Source organism: Lepisosteus oculatus, chromosome 27 (assembly GCF_040954835.1).
Source record: "Lepisosteus oculatus isolate fLepOcu1 chromosome 27, fLepOcu1.hap2, whole genome shotgun sequence".
In the NCBI taxonomy this organism is placed as follows: domain Eukaryota; kingdom Metazoa; phylum Chordata; class Actinopteri; order Semionotiformes; family Lepisosteidae; genus Lepisosteus; species Lepisosteus oculatus.
Genome location: NC_090722.1, coordinates 7,787,907 through 7,812,692, shown reverse-complemented (window position 1 = coordinate 7,812,692; position 24,786 = coordinate 7,787,907). Strand labels below are relative to the sequence as shown.

General features: G+C 39.2%; 2 protein-coding genes across 3 annotated transcripts; both read right to left on the bottom strand.

The window, feature by feature from the left end:
• Positions 1–2,153: 2,153 nt before the first annotated feature.
• Positions 2,154–12,138, bottom strand: gpr193 (G protein-coupled receptor 193). Of its 2 annotated transcripts, XM_015336538.2 has the most exons (3): positions 11,468–12,138; positions 8,644–8,715; positions 2,154–5,331 (listed from the first exon to the last, which is right to left on the bottom strand). In XM_015336538.2, the coding sequence occupies exon 3, from the start codon at positions 5,328–5,330 to the stop codon at positions 4,305–4,307; it is 1,026 nt and encodes a 341-aa protein (XP_015192024.2). In that variant the 5' UTR covers position 5,331; positions 8,644–8,715; positions 11,468–12,138; the 3' UTR covers positions 2,154–4,304. The 2 variants fall into 2 exon arrangements, with proteins under 2 accessions (XP_015192024.2, XP_006641729.3); XM_006641666.3 differs by lacking the exon at positions 8,644–8,715.
• Positions 12,139–19,014: 6,876 nt separating this feature from the next.
• Positions 19,015–24,755, bottom strand: LOC102692111 (membrane-spanning 4-domains subfamily A member 8-like). The gene is made up of 7 exons (XM_006641667.3): positions 24,648–24,755; positions 23,991–24,163; positions 23,439–23,549; positions 22,930–22,986; positions 22,004–22,108; positions 21,764–21,880; positions 19,015–20,816 (listed from the first exon to the last, which is right to left on the bottom strand). Exons 2-7 carry the CDS (start codon positions 24,141–24,143, stop codon positions 20,679–20,681), a joined length of 681 nt encoding a protein of 226 aa, XP_006641730.1. The 5' UTR covers positions 24,144–24,163; positions 24,648–24,755; the 3' UTR covers positions 19,015–20,678.
• Between the last annotated feature and the right edge of the window lie 31 nt (positions 24,756–24,786).

Here is a 24,786-nt window from a genome sequence, read left to right as displayed (position 1 = left end):
CAAACTGCCCAGCCCTGTGCAAAGCCACCACAGTACATCACAGAGCAAAATGTATAATTTTGTGTCTGGAGCTCTGATGCAGCTTCATTATCTGTACCAGAGAGCTGCTTATTTTAATGCAATAAGGCTCTCTCTGGTTGTGTGGTAATTATCATTAATCAGTGGTCATGAGTGGTACCGAAGAGCACATAGAAACTGATTCTGAGCAAAAACAAAAAAGAAATTGAAAATACACAGGATGGTACGAGGTTTACTTTTGACTCTAGTGACTGTATCTTTAGAATCCAAAACAGAAGTGAATCTACATAGCGTCTTCAGCCAAGTGCAGCACTCTGACTTCCAAACTCTGATTGACGGATTTTCTATTCATACAGATCTAAGCCTGTTTCTGCCTTATCAAGCAAGGCAATCACAAGAATGCAGGGCTATCACAAGCATCAAGCCTCAATCACAAGCATCAATCACAAGAAAACAGTGCTCCTGTAGTGCTATATTCAATAGTGTATTGAATGCTCATTCAGCCAGATAAAAAGATATTATTGTCAGTTACTTCTGTTAGGAGAGTGCTTATACTGTTTGTACATACATTTTCTAACTCCTAACCCTGTATCATACAGAGTTTTCTTTAGTCTGGAGATTACTCATTGTCATAACTGTGAAGCAGTCACAATGGATTGGAGGGGTGATATCACTGACATCAACAGCGTCTGGAAGTTTTAAATAGCAGCTGTGGTTTTGTTTTGGTTATGGTTTGCTTTCTTTAATGTTGTACAACACTTGACAGCTCTGAAATGTAATAATATTACTTCAAAATAAACACAGAAGATAGAAAAGACACTTAACACGGGGCTATCAGACACCTTAATCAGTGAATCTGTGAAAGTCTTCAAAACCCAAAGGCAGGGAGCTATATCTACAACCTTCTGACTAATTTTACTTGCAGTAATGGATCACAAAAAGGACCTTGAGAGAACTGTACAGCTTATGTGCTGCAATGTATAATGTAATAGTTATATTATTGGGTTGTAAAAGAGATTATGCTGGTTGTACACTTCCCAAGAGGACTCTGCAGCTTTGGCTGCACTAGTTCACTAAATGCCACCGGATGGAAACTGCAGAACACCCTCAATAAGACAGAGACTGAATTACAGAGGAGTGCATGTCAAGAAATATACAGAAAGAGAAATAGCATGTGGTAGCAGCAAACTTAGGAATTATATGTGAAATTCATTCAGTGGGTCAACTTAAAATCCAAACTCTAAGTACATTAGGATCTCAAATCATTCAGAGTGACAACCATGTCAGATTTGGGATCTTGTACAATGTGAACTTTTAGGGAATTTTGTGCTGGATGAAATCTGAGTTACTAGTATATTTATTCATACAGTATATTCATTTGCAAAATGCTAAATAACTTTTGATGGAGAAATAAATATACCAACTTTTCATCAATTACTGTTTGTCTTTCTAAATGATGTACCTTTCGATGAGCTAGACAGCCCAAAAACAATACTAAGAGCCATACTGGTTACACGCAGAGAATGCTTTTTTATAGAATACTGTACACTTGAATCTCTTTTCCTATAAGGGTGAGTGGATTAAACAGCAATCCAGGTACATAAATTACATTAATGGCTTGGAAGAAACCAAATAAAACCATTAAGACCGATTCATCACCATGTATGAATTATCTCATAAGTCGGAACCCAGACTTTACAAATGCTGGGAGATCCATTGTGTTGTGAAAATATTCACAACCGTTTGTGTTCAGGGGAGACCACTTTTCTTAATATTAATCCAACACAAATTTGCAGTTATCTAGTACATAATGAGAATGTATCATTAACCATTTCCTAAATGGCAACTGTAGGCAACTGTCCACCAACTTATATCCCAATACAAATTAATGATGAGAATCAACTGTCAAATGTAGTCATGTGAGCAGGAGATGTCTTGCGTCATATGAGAAAATATCATCTGTATTTCCTCATGACTGAATATGTGCTGTTTCTGTCCTTCATGGTATTAGATCAAATGTTCTTTCACTCATCCTGTCCCAATAATAGACCAACCCAGCAAGTAACACTGGGATGAACGAAGCTGGTGTGTATTCTTATAACTTATTTTTTTAAGACTCACAAAAGACACAGTGATTTTCTATTAAAATATTTTATCAAAGTTCTATAAAATTAAAGAAATTTCAAAATTACAGTGCTGAAGCAAAGATCCCAGACAATTTGCAAGACAGGTAAGGCACATTGTTTTCTATGGAACATTACATTGATTTTCCTGAATCAATTCATTCATTGTACTTTCTGTTAATAATCCCGTACTTCTTTAATGAGGTTCGTTTTAAGACTATGAAGAGAAGAGACAATACAGATAGCACTCATTGACACACAGACCATTTTCATTTTGTTTTCAAAGTGTTAAATTCACCTGTAAAACCAACAGCCAATAACTCAAATAATTCTACTCAGGCAGTTTCTTGAAAGAGAATAAAATGAAAATTATTTTCACATCAGGAAGTTATTCCTGGCTAGCCTTCAGAAAACATGCATGTGTCTTCTTGTGCAGCTCTATAATGGTTATTATAGCATTTATTCTGCTTTACAGAGCAACAGGGTTCTATTTTTAACTAGATTATAACCCCAGGAGATACAAGACACACAGTTCAATCTGTTCTAGTAATTTAGTCACATACAAGACAGCCAGATACATCCCATCTGTCTTTCTACAATACAATACTCAGAAAGAGTGATTATTGGTGAGAGCTTGTAATAGGCTTCACTCAGTTGTGCATCTTTGCATTTTACAGCCATCTATGCAACCACACAATCATTCACCTTTTAAGATGGGTCGGGTTGTGCTGTCAAGTGTGACCGGTTAAGGACCTATTGGAGAAGAATCCTTTGCTGACAGCATTGAGAGATTGCAGGCACCCAGGAAATCACAGGCTTTGCTCTTGCTCCAAGAAAGCCATGGTCCATGTTATCCAAAGGCTACACCTGGTGACCCTGGGGCCGTTGATTCAGTTGTGCTCCACTATTAGGGGAATAAGGGTCACGGTCAGCAAGCGACTTCTTATATCTCAAATGACAGAGATCAGCTTGTACTTAGGTCAGCACCTCTACTGTTGGAGCCATGAGGAAATTAGGAATTCTTTTATTCCTCAACTCCATAAAAATAAAATAGACCCAAATAGGCAACAGATACATGAGCATTCTGCATCCCACAAGCATCGCTGTTGCTAAAGATTCAAGAAAAAGTGAAGCTTGAAAGAAAGAGAAAATTAACTTCTAAGAAGTAAAAAGGACTTTAAAGAAGGGGACATGTTGCTATGGTAATTTGATTTTGCAAGTTTTAAATCAGTCTGTCACAGTGAATCAGCAGACCACTGCTAAGCAGGTTAACTGTTGCAAAAACAACAATTGCTTCCTGTGAGCCCTTTATTGAAACAAAACAAATTTCAAAGTCAACGAGAGAAGAGAAATCACTTAAGTTAATGGAAACTAGGAATAATAACAAACAAACATTGTGCCCGAAATTTCAAAATGTCTTTTCGCATTTATGCATTGTGGGCCTGTCTCCACATTTCTCTCTTATTCTGACACTATTCGGGTCACTTTTTTATTATTAACAGGCCTCAAGGTATGATTTAATGTTTTTTTCTGCCATGTAGTAAGTGCAGGCATTAGGAGTAATATGGGAAAAATAAGGAAAGAAAACCATCGGTCAGCCATAACATACTCTGTACATCTTAACATTGTCAGATACGGTTAACTCAACTAACTAGTCTACAGGATTCAGGTTGCAGTGCTAGAGGATTCACTGCTTTTATAAAAACATTATCAAAGGAGGCTAAAGAACCAGTGTTATCATTTGCATTTGCTGAATGTACATCCTGTAAATTTATCCAGCTCTGTCATTTTGAGTTTAGATATATGTCAGACATTTATGTCTGTCTACATCTTGCGTTGTAGACTGTCCTGTTGATAAGAACATAAGAAAGTTTGCAAGTCAGAAAAGGCCATTGGGGGTTTAGTACACTGATCTCAGGATCTCCTCCATCCTTTCCTTGAGAGCAGTGAAAGTACTGACGACTCCCTACATTTTGTGAGACTTCAAAGATTGTGGGAGGATATTTTATATACTCGCTCTTTGGGTTTGCTCCCATACTTAATTCTTTCATCAGTTTAAATCAATCGAAAATCTCTATATTCCAGCATTGGGCAACCGGTCACAGAGTCAGTGGATCAAAAGGAAAGAGTTGTGATGACAGCAGGATTCTGTCCATAAAGTGTTCATAACTCGGCAACATCCAAACTGTTGTCTATGGAGTCCCTTTCTCTCTTAATGGATCTCCCCATTGTAGATGATTCTGAATCTTCGGCCAGGGCCCTGCGATAGACCGCCGAGAGGCTCTGGTTAAACCTTTTATTGCGGTCAAGGCCCATGCAAAAATAAAGAATGGGGTTGATGCAGCTGTTGAGGTAGGCCAGTCCCTTGAAGAGAGGCAGGCCTATCTTCACCGCCATGGACTTCTTGTTGACCATCTTGGCCAACAGGAAGAAGTGGTACGGAGCCCAGCAGAGGAAAAAGGCACAGACCAGCGCCATGATGAGCTTCAGTGATTTGCCTTTCCGGGACAGTCTTGTCTGCCACAGCTTGCAGCCAGCCAAGGTGTAGGAAATGGAGATGACCAAGAAGGGAAGGAGAAATCCACAGAGGAAACGCACAATGTAGAGCGCCAGCTTGGTCTCGCTCCCACTGCTGCCCGGAACGTCGAAGGAGCACTTGGTGAGGTTACCGTTCTCGGGGTCGGGGGATGTCTGACGGAAAATGAAGTATGGCAGGCTGAAGCCAACGGCTAGCGCCCAGACAGCTACGCTCGTCAGTGTGGCCATCGGCAGGGTGCGGTGCTGCCGCGTCCGGACCGGCTTCAACACGGAAATGCAGCGGTCCAGGCTGATGACGGCCAGGAGGAAGACGCTGCAGAACATGTTGGCGTACTTGAAGAAGCCGTTGAACTTGCACAGGAAGGAGCCAAAGGGCCAGTAGCTGAAGAAGAGGTTCTTGATGAGGGAGGTGGTGCGGGTGAAACAGAAAATAAGGTCTGCCACCGCAAGGTTGCAGAGCCACACATTGGTGACAGCTCTCCTCATGCGGAAACCAGTTACCCAGATGACCATAGTGTTGCCACAGATCCCCAGGATGACGGTGAGGCTGTAGAGGAATATTAACACTTTTTCCATAATGGCATCAATATCCACCTCATTTTTTTCCTTAGATAGCCCCACTTTGGTGGAAATGGAGGTGTTTAGGTCCATTCTGGGGAAAAAAAATGACATAATTACCCACTGCTTCTTGAAGTTTCCCTCTGTTTCTGGACCCAGTTCTGAAGATCCGTTTAATACGTGTTATAGATTATACTCTGTCTGATTTTGCACAATAAATTGTTTGGACTACCTAAAACTTAAAGCCCTGAAACATTGCTTTTAGAAACTCTTCTTTTACACCTGCTGTAATTTTACATTGGAGAAGATATTTCATACATGGAAAACTGGCATAAGCCAGTGTTACAAACTGTTTCCCTCTTAAAGGAAACGTGTAACACACACAAGCAATTGGGTCACAACAAACAGAAAATATGAATAATCAGCTGCTGACCTCATCTTTTGCAATCGCCTCACTCTCCATTTTATTGTTGTAGAGCATAATCTCAGCCGTATCACAGATGAGGTTAAAGTTCTGCTACATCCATATGTTAAAATCAGTCAATTCTAAATGCAGAAACCTCAGCAGTAACATCTGATTTCATTTGCAAGTAATATGTATTATGCGTGATGAGTGTTAAACAACATACAGGGGATAATACATTATTTAAAATACTAAAACACATACCTCTGTGACACACACTGAATAACCGGTACAGTGTGGGATTTAAAGCAGACAATATTTATAAGATAGCTACTATTAGCAAAGCAGAAGCAGAACAGGAAAAGGAAGGTTCAAGTACGGTAAGTAGCTGCTTCAGCATGCGACCAGAAGTGGAGAGGAGGAGGGAGCAGGAAAGAAGCAGAGTGGGCACACAGGAGGTGTGAAGTTGAGAGAGGTGGAGAGAGGTGTGAGGTCAGAAATGCAAATGAATAGAGAGGATTGGAAACGAGCCAGTTGTTGAGAGAAAGGGGAAGGTGTGATCCTAGTGTCAGGATCATTTTGGTTTTGGATGTCTATCTACAACAGGAGTTCTGAAACCCCTCTTTGAGAACACAGACAGAGAAGGCAGTATGATCAAGGCTGGTAGAGGTGAAATGGGAAACTATGGGCTTGGAGAAATCCTTGATCCCCACAGCTCTGACATGTTCCCCGAAATTGTCTCCCAGTCTCCTTCCTGTTTCCCCAGTGTAGATAGCTGGACATTTTCAGCAAGAGATGCAGTAAATGAGGTTGCTGGAGGTACAAGATGTCATCTGAGTGATCTGGAATTGTCCAGAGGGGCCTTGAAAGAGCCTGGTATTGGATATATATTTTACAGTGATGGACAGAGCCAGTGTAGGAAGTGAAGAAGCATTCAATTTAACTGAGGATAGCAGATCATTCACCAAAAGCTTTTAAGGTTTATTGTTCAGAATAGAGTCTCCATTTTGTCTGAAACCACTTCCCTTTCACAGCAGTTTTTATGTTTATTACTTTTTATAGCAAATGGCTCATTTCATTTGTACAATTTAAGAACCTCAGACATGATTAAGGTAATATCTCTATCATTTCCTGACTATATTTAGTCTCTCTTTTAAAAGACCGGATATTACATTTAGAATGTCAGTTCTCACATCCCCTGTCCTGCAAATAACTTCCCTCCTTGGTTTGAGTACAAGTAGAAGCTAAATGTATCATCTTTTTCTTTATCTAAAATTGTGGTGCTTTCAACACCCAATCTTCAGAAATGATGAGTAAGACTGTTTATTAACCTATATTCCTATTAAAAGTAAAGCATTGCAATTAATAATTAATCCACCACTAACAAGAAATAATTACATTTTTTAATTGGAGTTCTCTGTCCTGTGCTATAATACTGTAGGTGCAGGGGTGAAGTGAGATAGAGCATAGCTCTATTTTTGACACATTTTCTTAATCTCATGTTTTGCATTCCTTTACGTATGCGGTCATTAAGATTATATCATATAATCTCAATCTTTGAATTGTACTGCATTTCTCATTTCAGCAGGCTGTGGTATATAAATAATATTTTGTACGTAACTGTCAATATTAAAACACTAAAATAAGAGAATGGAGAACACGTCTCAGTGGATGCTGACAATACACACAAGAGTGAAAAGTCGTCCACCAGAAGATGCTGACAATTTGTGGATACAAATTATGGTCACATGGGTCATTTTGGTGTGTCCTGCTGCCAGTCATAGGGGTATATTCTGTAGTTCCATGTGTATGTATACTAGATTTCATTGGTCCATGGCTGACAGCTTGCATAAGACAGTTTTTTGACTCAGTTTATGAAAGCCCCATAAGAAGAGAAAGCAACCTGGAGAAACTAGTGCAAAAGAGATAGCTAAAATCATGCCATACTGATGGAAATAAGGTGTAGCAGGAATTGCCTATAAAGCAGGGTTTGGCAACATATTACATCAAGAACATAAACCAGCCCTTGCAGTGGAGAATACAGATGAGGATGTAAAAGGATGTTTTTGTGCAATCTGTCCTTTCTTCTTTGTGTGGTGTGTTTTTTTTTTGTTTCGGAACGAAAGCAAAAAGGGGGCTACCTACTCCTCAGGGAAAAAAAGCAACGAATCGCACAAATGAGACTCCTCTGCCCATCCCACCCCCATTCTTTGAAAGTGAAATGACAAACGTCCCCAGGGGGCCTTCCCCAGCATGCTTCACCCTTGAAAATAGCCTTTTTAGATTTCCGGTACGACTTGGCACGGTGTCGGCCCCGGCTGAAAACCGCCAGGGGAGGCGACACTTGGCTGGAGCCCCTCTGACTCACACTGCCACCATGTTGACCGCACTCAAGTTTCAAAATGTCACATGTGAAAAATCAGGAAGTGCTGGCCTGTCCTGTGAGGACTAGTGTGCTGGAAATAGTCACATAGACCCAGAAAGCCGTCTAGTCTGAAGATTCAGGCTCAGATGGTTAACGTCCCTTAACGCATGAAGTCTATTATAAAAACAATACACCCTATGTAAAGATGAAGAGTTGGGCTATGTACCGACAGAAAAAGACTCGATTCCCCTTTGGTATTCTGTGTGGGACTGTGCGTTTTCATTAAAAAGGTCATTATGAAGTTAGTTTTCATGATTAATTAGAATACTTTCATCCAAAGGATATTTGTACTCTGTCATGTTATGTTTTTACAAGAGCAATCGGAGAGAATTAGGATGCTTAAACAGTACAGTATCCAGCCCTGGATCTGACCACACAACTGTCAGTTTGAGTCAAGAATGCTGACCGTGCTTGCTTTTGACAGTGTCCACCCACACATCCATTTTCTAACTGCTTTGGTCATTTTAGGGTTGTGGGGGAGCCAAAGTCTAACCTGGCAAGCAACAGGACCGGAGCAGGATTTGTTGCTGACTTTTTGTTCCACACTGCTATAAATGTAAATAGTTGCATTCACTTACATTGCAATTCTGAGAATTCGGAGTTTTAGTTGCAGTCTGTTTTGTTCAGTTGATCACCACCTTTGATCAGTTCTGAAAACACGAATGCGGAGCGGTTCATTGCAAAGTTTAGCTTAGCTCCCAAAGGAGATGGATTCATTCTGTCATTCGGCACTTGGAGGAATCCAATGCAAACTATTCCTGTTACTGTTTTAACTCTGAGATGCCACTGCATTTAATCAAAAACAGTTGTTCTACACTATGGTGAAAACAGAGAAAAATGCAGTAAAGCAGAGTTTCCTTAACGCACAGTTATAGCAAAGCATTATGGGGAAGAGAGAAAGTAAAGAAGTATAGAAATCACAAAAAAAGAAGGCAACGTAAATGCCAGGTAAAAGTATGGTACAATTGCAGAAATACCATGCGAATATACCATGGTACTAAGTGCAAACGGGTTCACATTGTAGTGAAATAACATGTATTCATCCAAACATGGTCAGTATATTTTTCCTGAGCAGGGATGTGGCAACAAAGACATATTTTCTGCATATTCACTCATGCCTTTTGACCATGCAATTTCCTCTTCGACAAATATCTATTTGCCTCTACATTCATGGACTGGGGGGGGTTCTTGAAGTACATGAAGTGTGACTTAAGAGGCTGTAGTACTAACCAGGACAATAACTAGCTCAGACTCTTTGTCTGCCTAGGAGATATTAATATATTCATAATTAATTATAGATTAATTAATAACTAATGACAATGGCTATAAGTTCCTTTACTCCTGTCTTTCTCTCAGAGACCATTTAGATTGAATAGCTGTATGTAATACTGAATGCTAAATCTTTAAAAGCATTGCCGTGATATTATCTCATACCACAATTCTATGTAAGTAGTATTTCCTGTGGGGGTTAGTAAACTTCCCATCATGTTATACTAATATAATATTAACATATACTATATATATTATCATTTATATATTTATATTCATTATAGAAATGATAAGTTAATATTACTATAAATTGTATATAAAACATTGTTTATTGAAAATCCACACAGGTGTAATACAATAAAGGAAGCTTAGAAAGCCCTTTAATGCAAAGTAAACTGCACATCAACAAAGCTATTTAAGAGAGCCTCGTTGCTTAACAACAATCTCCTTATGCACCTACAGTGCTGGGCACCAAGTAAGTTTCCATTATGCTCTGTGTACCAAAAGAGAACATTATCTCAAATACTGTATTTCCTTGTACAGTGCATTTGTAAAATAATAGATAAAAATAAACCTGCAGGCTGTACAAGATAACACAGGCTGGCTTTTGCAACCTGTGTTGTTCAAATAATTTTTAAAATGTATTTTCCTCCTCCATAGGTAACTCAATGTGAGTATGAGGTGCACAGCTGCAGATATTGCAATGTTTTAAAATACTTCATTCTGGACAACATATTGCTGGAAAGACTGAGTGTTCCGTAAATGTAGAAGAGAGATCTCTTCTAATTCTGGGTAGTTCAACAGTACTGTAAATATTGATGACATTTGCTACATTAATGACAGACAGAAATTGTATCTATTAATACTTAGTTGTATTTTGTATGGTATTATCTTCTTGCACTCTGCCTTGAAATTTGTAAATTGTAACAAGAGAAACTGTTTGTGCAATTTGTCTACACATATTGTCTATATCCATATGCAGAGTACCACAATGTTATCTGTGTTGTGTAATTTAATAATGTAATTATAATATATATATATTATATTATAAAATATAATATATAAAAATATAAAATAATGTAATATACAATATAAAAATGCAAGAACAGTTTTCCAATTTTATAAAGAAGACTAAAGAAACGGAAGTGTTTAGCACTTCTGAAGATACCAAATATGGACAAATTTTAACTACAAAATATGAATCCCCAGAAGATTAAATGAATCAAATTATATTGCTTGGTTGTTTGATTAAGACGATAATAACACTTAGAGTACTATATTATGATTCAGTCAAGCAACCTGGACTTCTAATGAACCACTATTTATAAAACATGATCACTTACAGCCTCCGTTAAGAATTACTTCCTAAACTATTCAGTTCAGGGTTCAGGGCCTGAGTGCCAGCTTTAGGAATATGTCAATAATGTTAGCATTATGATTATTTGTAGTAATAGCAAGAGTACTTTCTACAGTAATAATAACCTCTCGACTTTTAAACAGATATATGTATAGGGTATGTATTTATACCTGCTGAGATTATGAAGAAATGCATTTTTACTCATGATCTCAGGAAAAACAAATTAATAATTCAAAGCATCAAAAGAATGTATGAATACATTACATGTTGGTGTGTGAAAAAAACATACACATGCCAATAATGGTAACTTACACAGTATAGTGTAAAAACGGCACTGGTTATTTGCTAATTATTTGTTGTAATGGAAAGAGTAATAGAAATTATTATAGAAAACAGTTTAGGATCTATCGGCATAAGTCTATATTATTGTTCATTAAAAATCAGGTAAATGCTTCTTGAATCTAAAAGGGAGTACCTACATTCAAACAACAACACAGTATGTAAATAAATCACGGTAGAACAGACCGATAAAATCAAACATTGATTACATGTCAAATTATTGGAATATTTTATTGAGTTCTTAAAAGGCTGTCTATAATCATTCTAATCACTCAAGACTTTAATAGTGCTAGGTCAAGTCTTGCTAATGAGCAAACTAATTGTTTTCTAGTTCTCCTTTAAAGTGTGTTTTTTTTTACCTAGCTATGAAAGTTTATCTGAGAAGCTGAGTGAGCTTGTAGAAATGTAAGAAATGAAGAGCCTCTCGTTTTCCTCACCTGTGTCTTGCAAAGGTTTCAGTGCTAGATGAAGAGGTGCAGAGCAGTCCGGACTGGCATCGTCTCAGTGCACAGTAGATGAGTGCACTAATATAAGTTAACAGGGGAACAAGTGTCTTCAATGCTCTGTAATTCTCCGTGGGTTGAGCTCCTCCCAGCAGACTGAAGGTTGAAAACGCCTCTGTCTTGTATTGAGAAAAAATGACCTCCCTCCCCCTTTTCCCTTCATACCAATAGCTAATACTCCTCCTTGTCTCTTGATTGGTGAGCATTGTACAGTCTTTCAGCTGTGCAGTGCTCATCTTGAAACTACAGCCAACAGCCTGGCTGATTGAGGTCTTCTGTTGTCTAGTATTGCTTAAGTGGTGTCAAGGGAGTGTCAGCAAATAAATACTGTAAGAATCTCAAAGAAAATGTTCTGAGGCCTCTAATTTAGTTCTATTTTAGTCTTTTCTGGCTCGGGTCATCATACCATTGTTCAGGAATGCTAGATTAATGTTTCTCCAATGAAACTGACATGGATTAAGATGAACATGTCATGCTCAGGTGATGAACAAGCCAAGATTGGCAGGTCATTTCACAGATCTGCAGTAACTATTTAACATTTACAAAAGATACTCTTTTAAGCCTCAATGTCAGTAAGTTGTAATAATAAATTGAGGAAGAGAAGGACATTGTCTCCATTTTAGAGTACAACATAATCTTTCAGTTAAGAAAAAGTATCCTTCATAAATAACTGCTGTTAAAAGACATCATATTTTATATACACTACCCATATAAAATCTACATGTTTATATTTCCTTTAAAGTGTTTGGCTGTAACACTGTGCAGTCTAGTGAAGGTTTGAAATTAGTATAATTGTGACAATTTCCCCAAGAACACTGAAGGAGACACACATAAGGTGGATCACCCACAGTTCCCCGAATTACGGCAGTTACAGAAAGTTTTGTACTTGGTTTTATAGTCCAAGTACCACCATGGTCACCTTATGTCATTACTATGAATGGTGTTTGAGTGACCCTTACCAAAATGCTTCTGCCTATTCATGATGTTACTCCACCTTTCAGTTATTTCCTAGATGTCAAGTACAACAGCAAGTATCCATTTAGAATTCCCTCTAGCCATGACAACAGTAATAACCCCCAGGCCATAGTCCGATCTCTACAGGTGTACTTTCTCTTAATCCATGATTAAGTGATCCATGATTTTTTGTAGGATGTACAAGCACTTGAAAGGCTCAGACTAGAGGTTTTATGCGATTGATCAAATAAAGGAAAATGAAGGTTCACAATCATATATCCAGCTTTGTTCAGTGAAGTGAGTGAGAGCTCTGCTAAACAAAATCAGATGACACTGAGGTCTCAAGGCCCTGTATTAAGATACTCCACCCTACTGTGGGTGAAGATGACCCTCATTCTGCCATTGCATTGCCAAGACATCCATTCAGATCTACAATCCACACTTAGAAATCATGATCCAGAAATCAAAGATTATTCAACTAACTCCTCAGATGCCTGGAATACATCAATGATAATTCAGATGTTTCATATTCTCTTCAGTTTTCTTGCGGTATAACTGCTAAATCAATCTGTGTAAACACAGTTTTTCATACTATATGGTACTAATATTACTTAGAAGAAGGTATTCCTACAACAGCAGTAAACCAACAATGAAAAACAGATTTTGACATGTAGTGCTCGTTTTATTCCAAGCATACCACCCATATAACTGTATGCCGATATCACCTGTTAGCTTTTTATCTTGCCCTGCACAAGGATTACCCCAGACAACATTTCTTTATTCTTAAAGCACTCCCAATTCAGACACTTCAGATAAATATTAGATGAAACAGGAAAACATTGAGGTAAAAAACAGATTGTACTTACTTCCCAAAACATTGCATTAGTTTAGAAAGTGAACGGAGAAGTATCGTGAGAAGTATCGGAACGAAAATTGCATCAAGAATCTGATGTGTGGCCTGGATAAGTCTGAAATTGACACATACTGTACTGTAGTAGACAAGTGTGAGACCTGCCGACTGTCAGTGTTCCAAACCACAGTGAGTTCTTTTTTTTTTTTATATCGAACCATTACTATTTAACAAGTCTCACATGATTACATTATATGATCATATCCTAGGTGCAGTGTGAATGCAGCTACATTTGTATTGGAAATGAGGGAGAAATTAAGATAGCTGCCTGCTGGAGATTGGAGTCAAAGGTAATTGGATCATACTTTTGTATCGGACTGAATAGTTATTGAAAATGAACTGATGGTATTAAACTTCATTGTTATTTGTGTGAGCCTTCCCCGCAATTATTCCATACAGCAAATATCAGTGCCTAGACCGCCAATCAGAACTATTGTAAACATTGTTATCATTAAACTGCAATAGCACCATCTAGTGGCACAGTGGAGACCTTCCCTCCTCATGCTCCCCAAACTGATCAGTTTCTTCTCAGTTACAGTTAATTAATATACATTAATTATATTTGGTCGGTGAATGACAAGAGCAAGGTACTCCAAGATGTACTTTGTTTCACGTATGTCATTGAAAACCACAACCTGATTGAAGAATTGGGTCCTCCAAGAGTCTACATACTGGTATCGCATCACCAATGGCCCGTGTAAGAAAGTGTATCACCAGGCTTGACTGGAGCTCAGATCTGAAACTCTTATTTTCATGATCTGTTTCACAGAGGCTCGGACGCCTATGTTGATGAAAGCGGTAATTGTCTGGGCTCCCACAATTTCTAGTAAATCAGGAATTCTCCCCGTTTTCATTTGGAAATACTGGGGTGCAACAGAGACACCTCTCTTCACACTCCCTGATTGACCACCGTCTGTCCCCTGCTCCGCTCCCCTCTCTCAGCTTCTGTTCTCCTGCTACATTACCTTTGCTTGCTGCCCCATCTTTCTCACACCTGAAGAAGGTTCCACAGCCAAAACATTGTGTTTTCTTTCTTCTCTTTTCAGCATATAATTAATTTATTACTTGTTCATTATCACTTTCCTACTTTCCAAAACAAAACTGGTTTTAGGACACTCAAATGGCTGCTGATATTAGAGCACTGAGCACTGAGCACTGAGCACTGAGCACTGAGCACTGAGCACTGAGCACTGAGCACTGAGCACTGAGCACTGAGCACTGAGCACTGAGCACTGAGCACTGAGCACTGAGCACTGAGCACTGAGCACTGAGCACTGAGCACTGAGCACTGAGCACTGAGCACTGAGCACTGAGCACTGAGCACTGAGCACTGAGCACTCTCTACAATTCAGGAATCTCCCCCCAACACTCTCCCTTCCTAAAAGCACAGGTTCCCCTTCCCCAGACTGCTATTATACTGACTTCTGCTTCTCCTCAGGAGTGTCTAATTAAGCACAGGGCCAATCAGCTGAAACCTTTCCTATCTGTTGAATTCCATTCCACAGGAGCCCAATCAGTCAATCCAGGCAGGTGTGTCCAATTTACCCCAGTGAAGGAAGAGGTTTAAACTAAGCCTTCCTCCAAAACAAGAATCATATGACTCAGGGAAACATCTGACATGCATTCATACATTAATATGAAACAGACCTCTCATTGGTAATCACAAACAGAAGGACTGTTTTACCACTCCTGCGTTGGGTCTTCTGCATTAGCTTGACCCACAGCACAGCATACAGGCAATTTGATTTGCTCCCCCAATATAATAAACATATTTCACATTTTTTTTTACACAATATGCATCAAATAGGCTTTCAATTGAAGTCACAGCAGTCCATAAGGGTGTGCCTATGGGTTTGAAATAAACCCATAAAGAACTACCTTATTACTTACTGGTGAAAAATCATTTGTGGACTTTTAGTATATAGCAATATAATTGTGTGCTGAAACAGGATTGGTTGAGAGAAACATTGTGACCTTGGTTCTGGCTTGGAAGCAAAACAAAAGCCTAAACTTTTAACTCGATGCCCAAGACATTTTACTTTTGACTCAATAAACAGCCCCTTCGATCCAGGCCATTGCCCACCCAGTCTGCTCCACCCCAAACATTTGCTGCAACTAGTTTCTTGATTTAATTGATCATCAGCAATATCAACATAGGAATTAAGGAGCTGGCTGCATCAAACTTCAGAATTGGAGTCGATTATGAGGGTTTATTCCTCGTCTGTATACATCTTCAGCTCCTCTTTTAGCATAACTCTATCACTGTTCATTCTGTACACATCCCAAAGCCCTCTGATGCCACTGCACACCTTTTACAATTCATTTTAAATACGCAGCCCTCCCACACTGTCACCTCAATGCCCAGTTCCAGCATTTTCTAGCATTCCTAATTACTTCTTGCTGGCAATCGTTTAAACAATAACCTATACAAATCAGGGTTTTAATCATCAAGATAAAAAAAAGTCCTGACTGGTAAAATTGTGGATGAAATAATCTAAGAATAAAAGCGATTAGATGTTTGTCCTCCTACCTTCCATGTCCCGAGACCCACAATGGGAATTTTTGCTCCCGTGTTCAGCACCACCTCAGCTGCCATCGCAAAATCTAAACTAGGTGTGAGCGCCCAGTTCAGTAATATGAGCAGAACTTTACAAGCACGGTTTACATACTCCGGTCTCCCGAGAAATAAAAGAACTTACTTTGCAGGTGGAAAATCCTGATTGGTTCTTCTAACTAATCGGGAAAAGAAAGTCTACGCCTTCATCCATTATACTGCATCCCAGAAACAAATACCAAAGCGCAGCCTGCCTTAAACGATTGTGGAAAAGGTAAAATGAGCCCACTTCACAATTGTGATACTTAAATGGAGAATTAAAGAAAAAGGTAACTATGTATTAGGTGAAGTTATACCTCATTGCGCCGAATGCAGGTGGAGCAGGTTCACGGAGATCTCTGGATGCACATTTTAAACTGATCTAACTGATTTAAACTGACATTTTCTGGTGTCGGGCGGCATCCAAAGCTGTATTTTAACCCCGTGGAAATTCGAAATGGTGCGAGATTACGAGACATTTAGGCGCAAACACGCAAGTGAAATGAAAAAGAATTAAACAAGTGCAGCGAACATGCTGTTTCAGAGGTTAATAGCAATTCATTATTCATCCAGTAGAGGGGGGTGTTGCAATCTGGTTCATGTCCCTGGATAAGCAGACTACCTGCCGTCTATTCTCATCGGCGAAGGCTGCCGCAGAAACGAGACTTCACATTATACCACGATTACAAACTTAAAAATGGACCGGTGGCTTACTGCTAAAGTTAACAACAGTGGTGGACGTGAAACTGTTAAAGCAAATTAATGAAAGGCGCTGACATGCATTTATGTATGCATAATGTCAATTATATTGCGTGAGTGGGTGTGACGAGGGTGTTCGCTTTGTTTTCTCAATGGGTTTTGGGTTGGGGGGGTGTTCATGTCAAAAAAGTTTGAAAACCCCTGCTCTAGAGGATAGTAAAGCACAATACACACTTTGTCCTTTTGTATACATTAATAAGTTTTAATGCTCAAAGTTTAAACGGACTTTCCGTGAATTGTCTTCTATTGAACTCTGAAAAAACTATACTAATACAATTATATAACAATAATGCGATCTTCTCCATTAATAGCCATGCCAGTATCGTTATTGTAAGTAAAAGTACATTGAAACATTCCACACCTTAAGAATATCTAGGCATCTAGTTGGATAGTGATTTAATTTTTAAAACACATTAATACAAAAACCTGGAAACTATAAGCTTAAGGCAAGTCTAAAAGTCAATTTCTTTATCACTACAGATCTTTTTGTGTGCTTTCCTCTAGGCCTGCACTAGTTTGTGTGTCTCCTTTCCCCATCTTGGACTTGTGAGGCCTCTAAAGTGCCCCTTCATTAATTTGTAATTTAATTCATTAATTCATTAATTTTCAGAGCTATCCCTAATGACCCCACACAATCACAATCACAGTCATCATGGTGATTGCATTATTTGGCGGATTAGGCCTTTCCGCATACAACACAAAATGATTTACTGTTTAAAATTAATGTTTAAAAGCACCTTCCTGTCATACCAATTTATTGCTGTTAATTAATCATAATTAATTAACAGCAATAATAATTGTTAATGTGGTAGTCAAATTAACTTCCCAAATGCAACTATCAGTTTTGTTCACAATTTAAATTTAAATTTGCAACTCCAAATGGCCAGAATAATCTGCAGAAGGGGAACAAAACCACTCAATTTTGTATCTGGAAATAATTACTCTTGGATGATTAAATCTTTTCTGCCTGACCCTTGCATGTGTTGACACTGCCACATCCTGTTATATTGTGACACTCTGTGTACGTTTAGTTCCTTTTTTCTTTTTCTTTCACAACAATGTGTTCTGTGCAGAAATGGCACATTACAAATACTTGCGCAGGATTTGTTCTGTAGCTACGGGCTCACCTGTCCACAATGAGAAGGGAAAAGCTGTTCAGGCTGGGAACATGGCCACTTCTGCATCAAGCTTTGTGAGATATTTGTGTTTAAAAGAAGAAGAAGACCTGATTTCACTTTGTGAAGTAAAATGCTGTAATCTTTCTGTGCAGACCTTTGCTTCTGTGTGCATTGTTGTTGTTTTTTTTTGGTAATGATAAAACTAATGTACAGTATATGTGAAATCATTATGTTTCCATATTTGTCCCCCTGTCTTTGCTAGCACAATGACAATAGTTATAGAAATGTAATTGTTAATTTAAAAAAAAGATGCAAGAAAAAAGGCTAATCATTGCATGCATATTTTACATGTAAATTGTTTCATCAATAAACAAAATGTTTTTTTTCTAAAACAAATGAAGTGTCTAGTGGTACCTGATAGTCTAAGGCCAAGTTGTTATGTGCAAAGCAGCTCCTGGGTAAATTCTAAGAGATTACTCTACCAGCATGCTGTATTAGGTGTTGTTTTTTTCATGCAGTTCTCGATACAAGCACTGACAAAGCTGACAAAACTATTTCCCAGATTCCTCCTCTAGATGAAGGAAACAGCATGGCTCTAGCAACAGTGTTGTTGAATGCTTAGAACTTACTTGTTTGCAGAACATTAAGAAAGAATTGCAAAAGTGGGTATTCTTTTTGCTTCATGTGAAGCTCTTACTGCAAATTTCAAGCCGATAGGTTTTTAAACAGTCTTGCTACATATGGTTTTTGTAAGTCTTTGCATTAGCACAGAACACCTGGAATTCATTAGAGATTAAATTATAAATACTGATGTTCACAGGTCCTGCAACTACAGTCACAAGAGTAGTACTACGTCAGCTAAATGGCTTATGTCACTTGTGAATATCTAACCACAGTCTAATAAAAACACAGGAAAGGCTGCAGTCATTTGCTAGTAACAGTAACTACGTGAAACTGAAATTTCATCCAGTTATTCCTGTCCAAATCAAGGATTTGGGCCTCAGCCATTTGACTGGGAAGCCTGTGCTATCCAAAACTTTGTCTAGAGAAGCCTTTCCTACTCTCCAACCTCAATGAATTCCCTTTCATTTTCTGAGTGTTACAGAGTTACAAAAATAAATTTTAAAAAATGAAGGGATAAAAAACCTTCTTTAAAAATACTTTATTTGACTATAACAAATAATAGCAATATATAGACAATCTCCTCTTAAATATATAAGCCAATATAGACTAAATTTAGACATTTTATTATTTTAATTACCCTGGTATCCCTCAGTTAACCTCAGTGGTCTGACAACACACTTTGCATAGAAAAGAATTAACAATGGATCTATACGTGACAGCAGTGGAACAAAGCTGAAAATAAAAACACTTTGCTATGAACTTTTCAGGGCTGAAATCTTGTGAAATGACTGAATTACTGAATGCAGAGTGGATAGCAATAACCTAAAAAACATGTATCTTGTATTATACTGTACCTGCTTTGCTACAAAATCACAAAAGTCTGTTTTGCCGTAACAGATGATCCTCTTGCTGTAATAACACAGGATTAACAGAAAAGAAACTGATTTGACACACAAATAAAGTATTGATTTTCCTCTCCTTCCCATGGTAGAAGACATGTAAAGAACATATTTAAGTGAGGATGGCACCATGAATTAATTACATACTGCATATACATAAGCCACAGGGAACAATGGAGTATTTTCTTAACTCACACATTCCACTTTAAAGTGGAAATGAAATTTAAATGTTACATTTAGCCCTGTCAGATCTTCCGACATGAGGTTGAGGCTCACTGCAAATGGTGTGCATTACACACAAATGACCTTCAATGTTAAATGCAAAGAAACATGCATTGCTTAGTTGAACACTGTGCTATCAAGGACCCCTCTTGCTCATTTGGTATTTTAGTACCTGTGTGAACCTAAAACTTTGTCCAGCAATTTTTCTTGAAGAGCCCAGAGCTTGTGCCTGTCTCTAATACATCCCTCATTGTACAATTTGAATTCCTCAATTGTTTTCTGTTTAGTGCTGTTCCTAAAAATGTAAGAGGCTGCATTTTAACATTTTATTGTGATTCTTAAGTAACTTAAAATCTCCAACCTTTCAGCCCCTTTAACCTGTATGTGACATTCCTTTCAGACTTTTAAGTTATTCTGATAGCACTTCCACAAACTCTTTATATTGTGGCAACTTCATTTGTGTATAGTATTTCAAAACGTCTCTAAATAGAGCATTGTATAAACCTAAACATAATTTGTTTTAATTGCTGCTCCTTTCACTATAGATCCTGGAATTTTCCACAGGAGGCTGCTATTAGGCACTGCCTTCCATCTACGTATTTGAAATTCATATAGGAGCATTTTGCTACAGATATTGTGCTTGTCCGCATGAAACCTTGCCTGCCTCATGTCTTCCCATCAGCTGGGTCATGTGCATTCAAGAACTTAAGTATATAATTAAGAGTGCAGTAAGCTGAGTGCAAGTAAGCAATGAACTGAAATACGACAGTGAAAAGAAGGAATTAAAAGTATATAGTTCTGGCATGCCTGTGTGTGTCATGTCCCTTAAATGCAAAGAAACATGCCCATCTCCCTGAAGCAAGCAAAACTGTGGGCACTGAAGAAAGACATATTGCCCCTCTGTACTAGAGGGTGAAATATAGTATAGCTTCCATGCAGGAAGGGTACTCAGTCTGTTTAGTTTGCAGAGGAGTTTGCTCTTCTGTGATAGAGCCACTCATCGCTGAGGCATCATCGTGCAGGGAGCATCCTAGCCCTGCCTGTCTCTGCAGTGCGTGGCAGGTCCTCACTCTGTGTACTCCGGAGGGTGGGATGGCTTGGCTTCTGCAGACTCCACTTGGTTTTCCAGAGTTTTGTAGGGGGTGTTACCTCTGTCCTGCACCTTGGGCTGAGCATTGGTCATGTGCTGCACAACCACGATGGGCTGGAAGACAACGAGGGAAGAACATAAGAACCCCAGGGTTTGAGGAAACTGTCGATGTTGGGTCAGCGTGAGGTCAGGGTTGCTGTGTAAATTCTGAATGTTTCCATGAGTTTCAATGTCGGTGGTTGTGATAACCCATGAGAACTTTATTGGTCCAATAAACAATAAGATGTAGAAAGAGAAATAAGAAAACTTTAGAAGGACAACTGGCTCTTTATCTCATGACTCATGATTCTAATGACTCTCATTCTGCTTACAGAGCAGGTACTGTAGCTCTCTTCTGCTGTGAGTGAGAGGTACGGTACTCTATACAGTGACTCTCTGTCGCAAAGTTGCCCACTATCCTCTATAATGAATCGCTCATTCACAGAACTAACCACTCTCTTCTACATTTATGCAGATTCTCACAGTGCTGGCCAAACGTCCTTTAACTAAGAGTCTCTCTCACAAAGAGCTGGCCACTCTACAACCTGTGGTTCCCATCCCTACTCCGGGGGAACCTCTGTGTCTTCTGGGTTTTGCTCCGACCAAGTCCTTAACCCCAGGCTAAATATTTCCTCTTTGAGGCATATCTTTTAAATGTCCTTTCTTCCCTTAAAAGCAAACAGGATTTTAAATTGGTATTAACCCCGTGCAAATAAGTGAGATTCAGTGTCACCTCCCAGTCAACTGTAATTGTAGAAAGTGATCGATTGAACTTAAGTAGAAGCAAGAAAATACTAAATTGCTGTGGTAGTGTTTGATATATTGTCATTCTGATCTGTATTTTGTTATCATACACTGGTCCTGTTAAGAGCTTTTCAGTCAGAGATAATTAAACAAGAAGCTGCCTGATAAGACCCTGGCACCAATAGCCTAAGGATAACCTAATCAGTAATAATGGCCTCTCATGCTGTGTTCATATGGAATATTTAATACCTTCTCCAACATGAACCAGTCTTTCTTACCGCAGAGTTGTCGTAGCAAACAGCGTTGCAGGTGAAGGCCGAGGTGCTGATAGTGATAGCAAACTCTAGAATTGTGAAGACCAGCAGGATACCCTTGATAGCACTGTGCAGAACAGACTGGAAAGACATAACACAAGGAATGTGTTGAGCTTCTGAGTTCCAACATAGTCATAATAAAGGACAGAGATCCAGCAATACTGGGCGATTCAGATTGAATACCAAAACCACACATGTACTCACACGGCTGTAAGACTGGTAGAACAGACCCAAGTCTAAGGAGTAGATGATTATCCCAAAGCCTGCTGTGATCGTGCTGGTGATATTCGTAGAGAGGGAAGCCTTCAACTGCAAGAGAACAGAAGCAAATGCCTGTTTATTTCCTGAGATATCTCAAATGTGAGATTTCAACTTATATTCACCACAATCTTACTTCAAATTCATGGGCAAAGTAGACCTTTTGCTTCTCTCACACCGAGAGCCCAATAGCACTATCATTTGTGCATTACAGGGAGGGCAGAGGCACCTCTCATTGACAGAGCTGGAAGCCCAGTGCAGAATCATCAGTGTCCTTATTAACCCCAGTGTCCATGCCAGTATAGGCGAGAGAAAAACCTAAAGCTAAATTCAGATTTGTTTTCAACCAAGCTTTAACACACTGTGATTTTGATCATCTTACAACACTTGACATCTATCCTGCTTTCTTCTAAAAGAACAATGTGCTTTTTTTCCAATAAAAGCAGAAAACATGGCAAATAGCTTCATAGCTCAAATCTAGATGTATTATCCAACATCCATTTTTACCGTCGTGGAAATACCACAATGTCTAAAAAGCACTGAGACACAATCAGCAGTATAAGAGACTTTCCCATGTTTTTGAGGCAGTAGGGCCTGTAGGAATTGTGCTGAAATGCCTAAACACTGTCTGTGCAAGAAATAAAGCTAGAGCACCTTCAGGAGCTGTCTCTACTGGTCTAGTCTATGGGCTAAATCGAGACAGAAGATTTGGACCTGCCGTGCCTAACAGACCCTAGACTCTCAGTGTGTGGGATTCACAGCACCAGGGGAGACTAAAGACTTTGTGTCCAGTAGATTCCAGACCCTTTGTGGGAGAAACCAGTCCAGGTGGTTGAAAGGAGCTGTGTCTGATCATGTCAATGCTGACTTACCAGAGGGAAACTCAGCTTCTTTTCAGCTGCAACAGACAGAGCCCCAGAGGCGATGAACTGCCATAAGAAAGAAAAGGGTTTTATAAACAGATGGAATATCCTTCCAATATTAACGTTGAGTACAGGAGAGGCTGCCTGCACAATTTAGTCCAAGCAAGTACTGAATCTTGTGATTACTACAGATTGTGAATGCTAGAGTTAACAAACAGCAATAACTAGTTCTCCTCAATCGCCTTGATTGTAGTTCTCCACCTTTGTCAAATAGCGCTATTTCTCAACAGAATAATGAAGGAGGTGGCTGAAACATACTTCTGAAACGTCTGTGGATTGGATCAGCCACAGATAGAGTAGCCTTGCGTTAGCCACAGTGTGTGGCTCCTGCACTTTCATGCTGATTGTGCAAGAACAGGGACAGCAATTCCACTAACAGTGCCTAAGATGTTACTCTAACACACAGTAGTATTTAATGTGTTTATCTTTTTTATAATATTTTTATGTGCAACTCCTACCATTAGCCCTCCCCAGAAAGGGATTCCAGTAAGCATTGAGAAGAAGCCATACTCCTGCGTCATCACCACTCCAGAGAATATGGACAGCAGTCCTACTGTGATCTGAACAGCCTGGCCATGAAAAGAGACAAGACAGGGACATAAAACTCAGATCAGAATGTTGTATACTTAAGAGACCCCCTTACACTAGTTTACTACAGTGTTATTACACTGTGACACTGAGTTGTGTAGCAAGCCCAAGAAGTGTACTGCAAAGAAACTGTCTTTATTTGACCAACTTAAAGTACACCAGCAGAGGTTTAGGTCAGTTTGGTCCTGCAAGTGTTAGTATATGACCTCTGACTCCTAGAGTTCTGGATTAATAGTATTAGTAAAGCCCCAGAGCTTTGAGCTGCCTTACATACAGTGAGCTCTGAAATCCAGGGCTCTGGGCTATTACTACAGATGCTGATCTCTAACCCCACTAGGCTGGGGGTGGCGAGAGTTATTACAGATGGTGAGCTCTTTACGCAAGACTCGCTGTGATTGTGAATGCAGAAGACGGATTCTCACCCCCAGGGTCTTAGGCTCGCCGTTGAGGAATTTCTGTAGAGGTGCAGACAGACTTGAGCTGTTTGGCACACCAGCAGGCAGAGAGCCCTGGCTCTGTGGACAGACCTGGGTGACTATTACCATCCCATTGTCTGTAGTCACAGAGCTGGCCATATTTAACTGTGTGCAGCTTCCTAAGAAGAGAGGCAGGAGAAAAGAAGAGAAGTTGCATTGATATTTACTGTTACACAGCGCCTTGAAAAAGTATTACGACCTTTCTCATAGTGTCCCATTTTGTGAAATTACAACATGATGCATGCCTGTTTTTAAACAAATGAGTGACGAGTGAAATAAAATTTACTAGGCCAGCACGGTACAAGCGAATTGTAGTAACCGTGCTCACAAGCAACTTTCCAACATCCCTGGTACACATCCCTAGTAAACTAAAGAAAAATAGCTGTGTGTTTTGAACTATTATTTATTTATGTACTGCACTATTACACACGATATATTGTGACCGTGCATTCATTTTTAGGTGTTAAACGCACGGCTACAATTTTAAAAAGAAGATACAGTTAAAAAAAAAGAGGTTAGTTTTTTTCCTGATATAAACATGAGTTACTTATGAGCAACATAGAAGTCGAATATAAATTCACGCATTCTTTAGAATAAACTTACCCCAAACTCAAGTTATACCGGTCTTGCGCAGTATCTCCACTGTACTCTAGAGTGTGCGGGTTTGAACTCCAGGTTCATGAATTCTGTTTTATATAGAGATCGGCCGGGAGGAGGGGAATTCCCGTTACAGGATCCTTGC

Bases quoted from the DNA above. Each gene is read 5' to 3' on its own strand.
- gpr193 (XM_006641666.3), bottom strand. From the start codon at position 11,769: ATGAGCACTGCACAGCTGAAAGACTGTACAATGCTCACCAATCAAGAG. The intron at 5,332-11,467 runs GTGAGGAAAACG...TTTTTTCCCCAG, and splicing joins GAAACCTTTGCAAGACACAG to AATGGACCTAAACACCTCCA.
- LOC102692111 (XM_006641667.3), bottom strand. From the start codon at position 24,143: ATGGCCAGCTCTGTGACTACAGACAATGGGATGGTAATAGTCACCCAG. The intron at 23,550-23,990 runs GTGAGAATCCGT...TTTCATGGCCAG, and splicing joins GCGAGCCTAAGACCCTGGGG to GCTGTTCAGATCACAGTAGG. The intron at 22,109-22,929 runs GTAAGTCAGCAT...GTTCTCTTGCAG, and splicing joins AGAAGCTGAGTTTCCCTCTG to TTGAAGGCTTCCCTCTCTAC.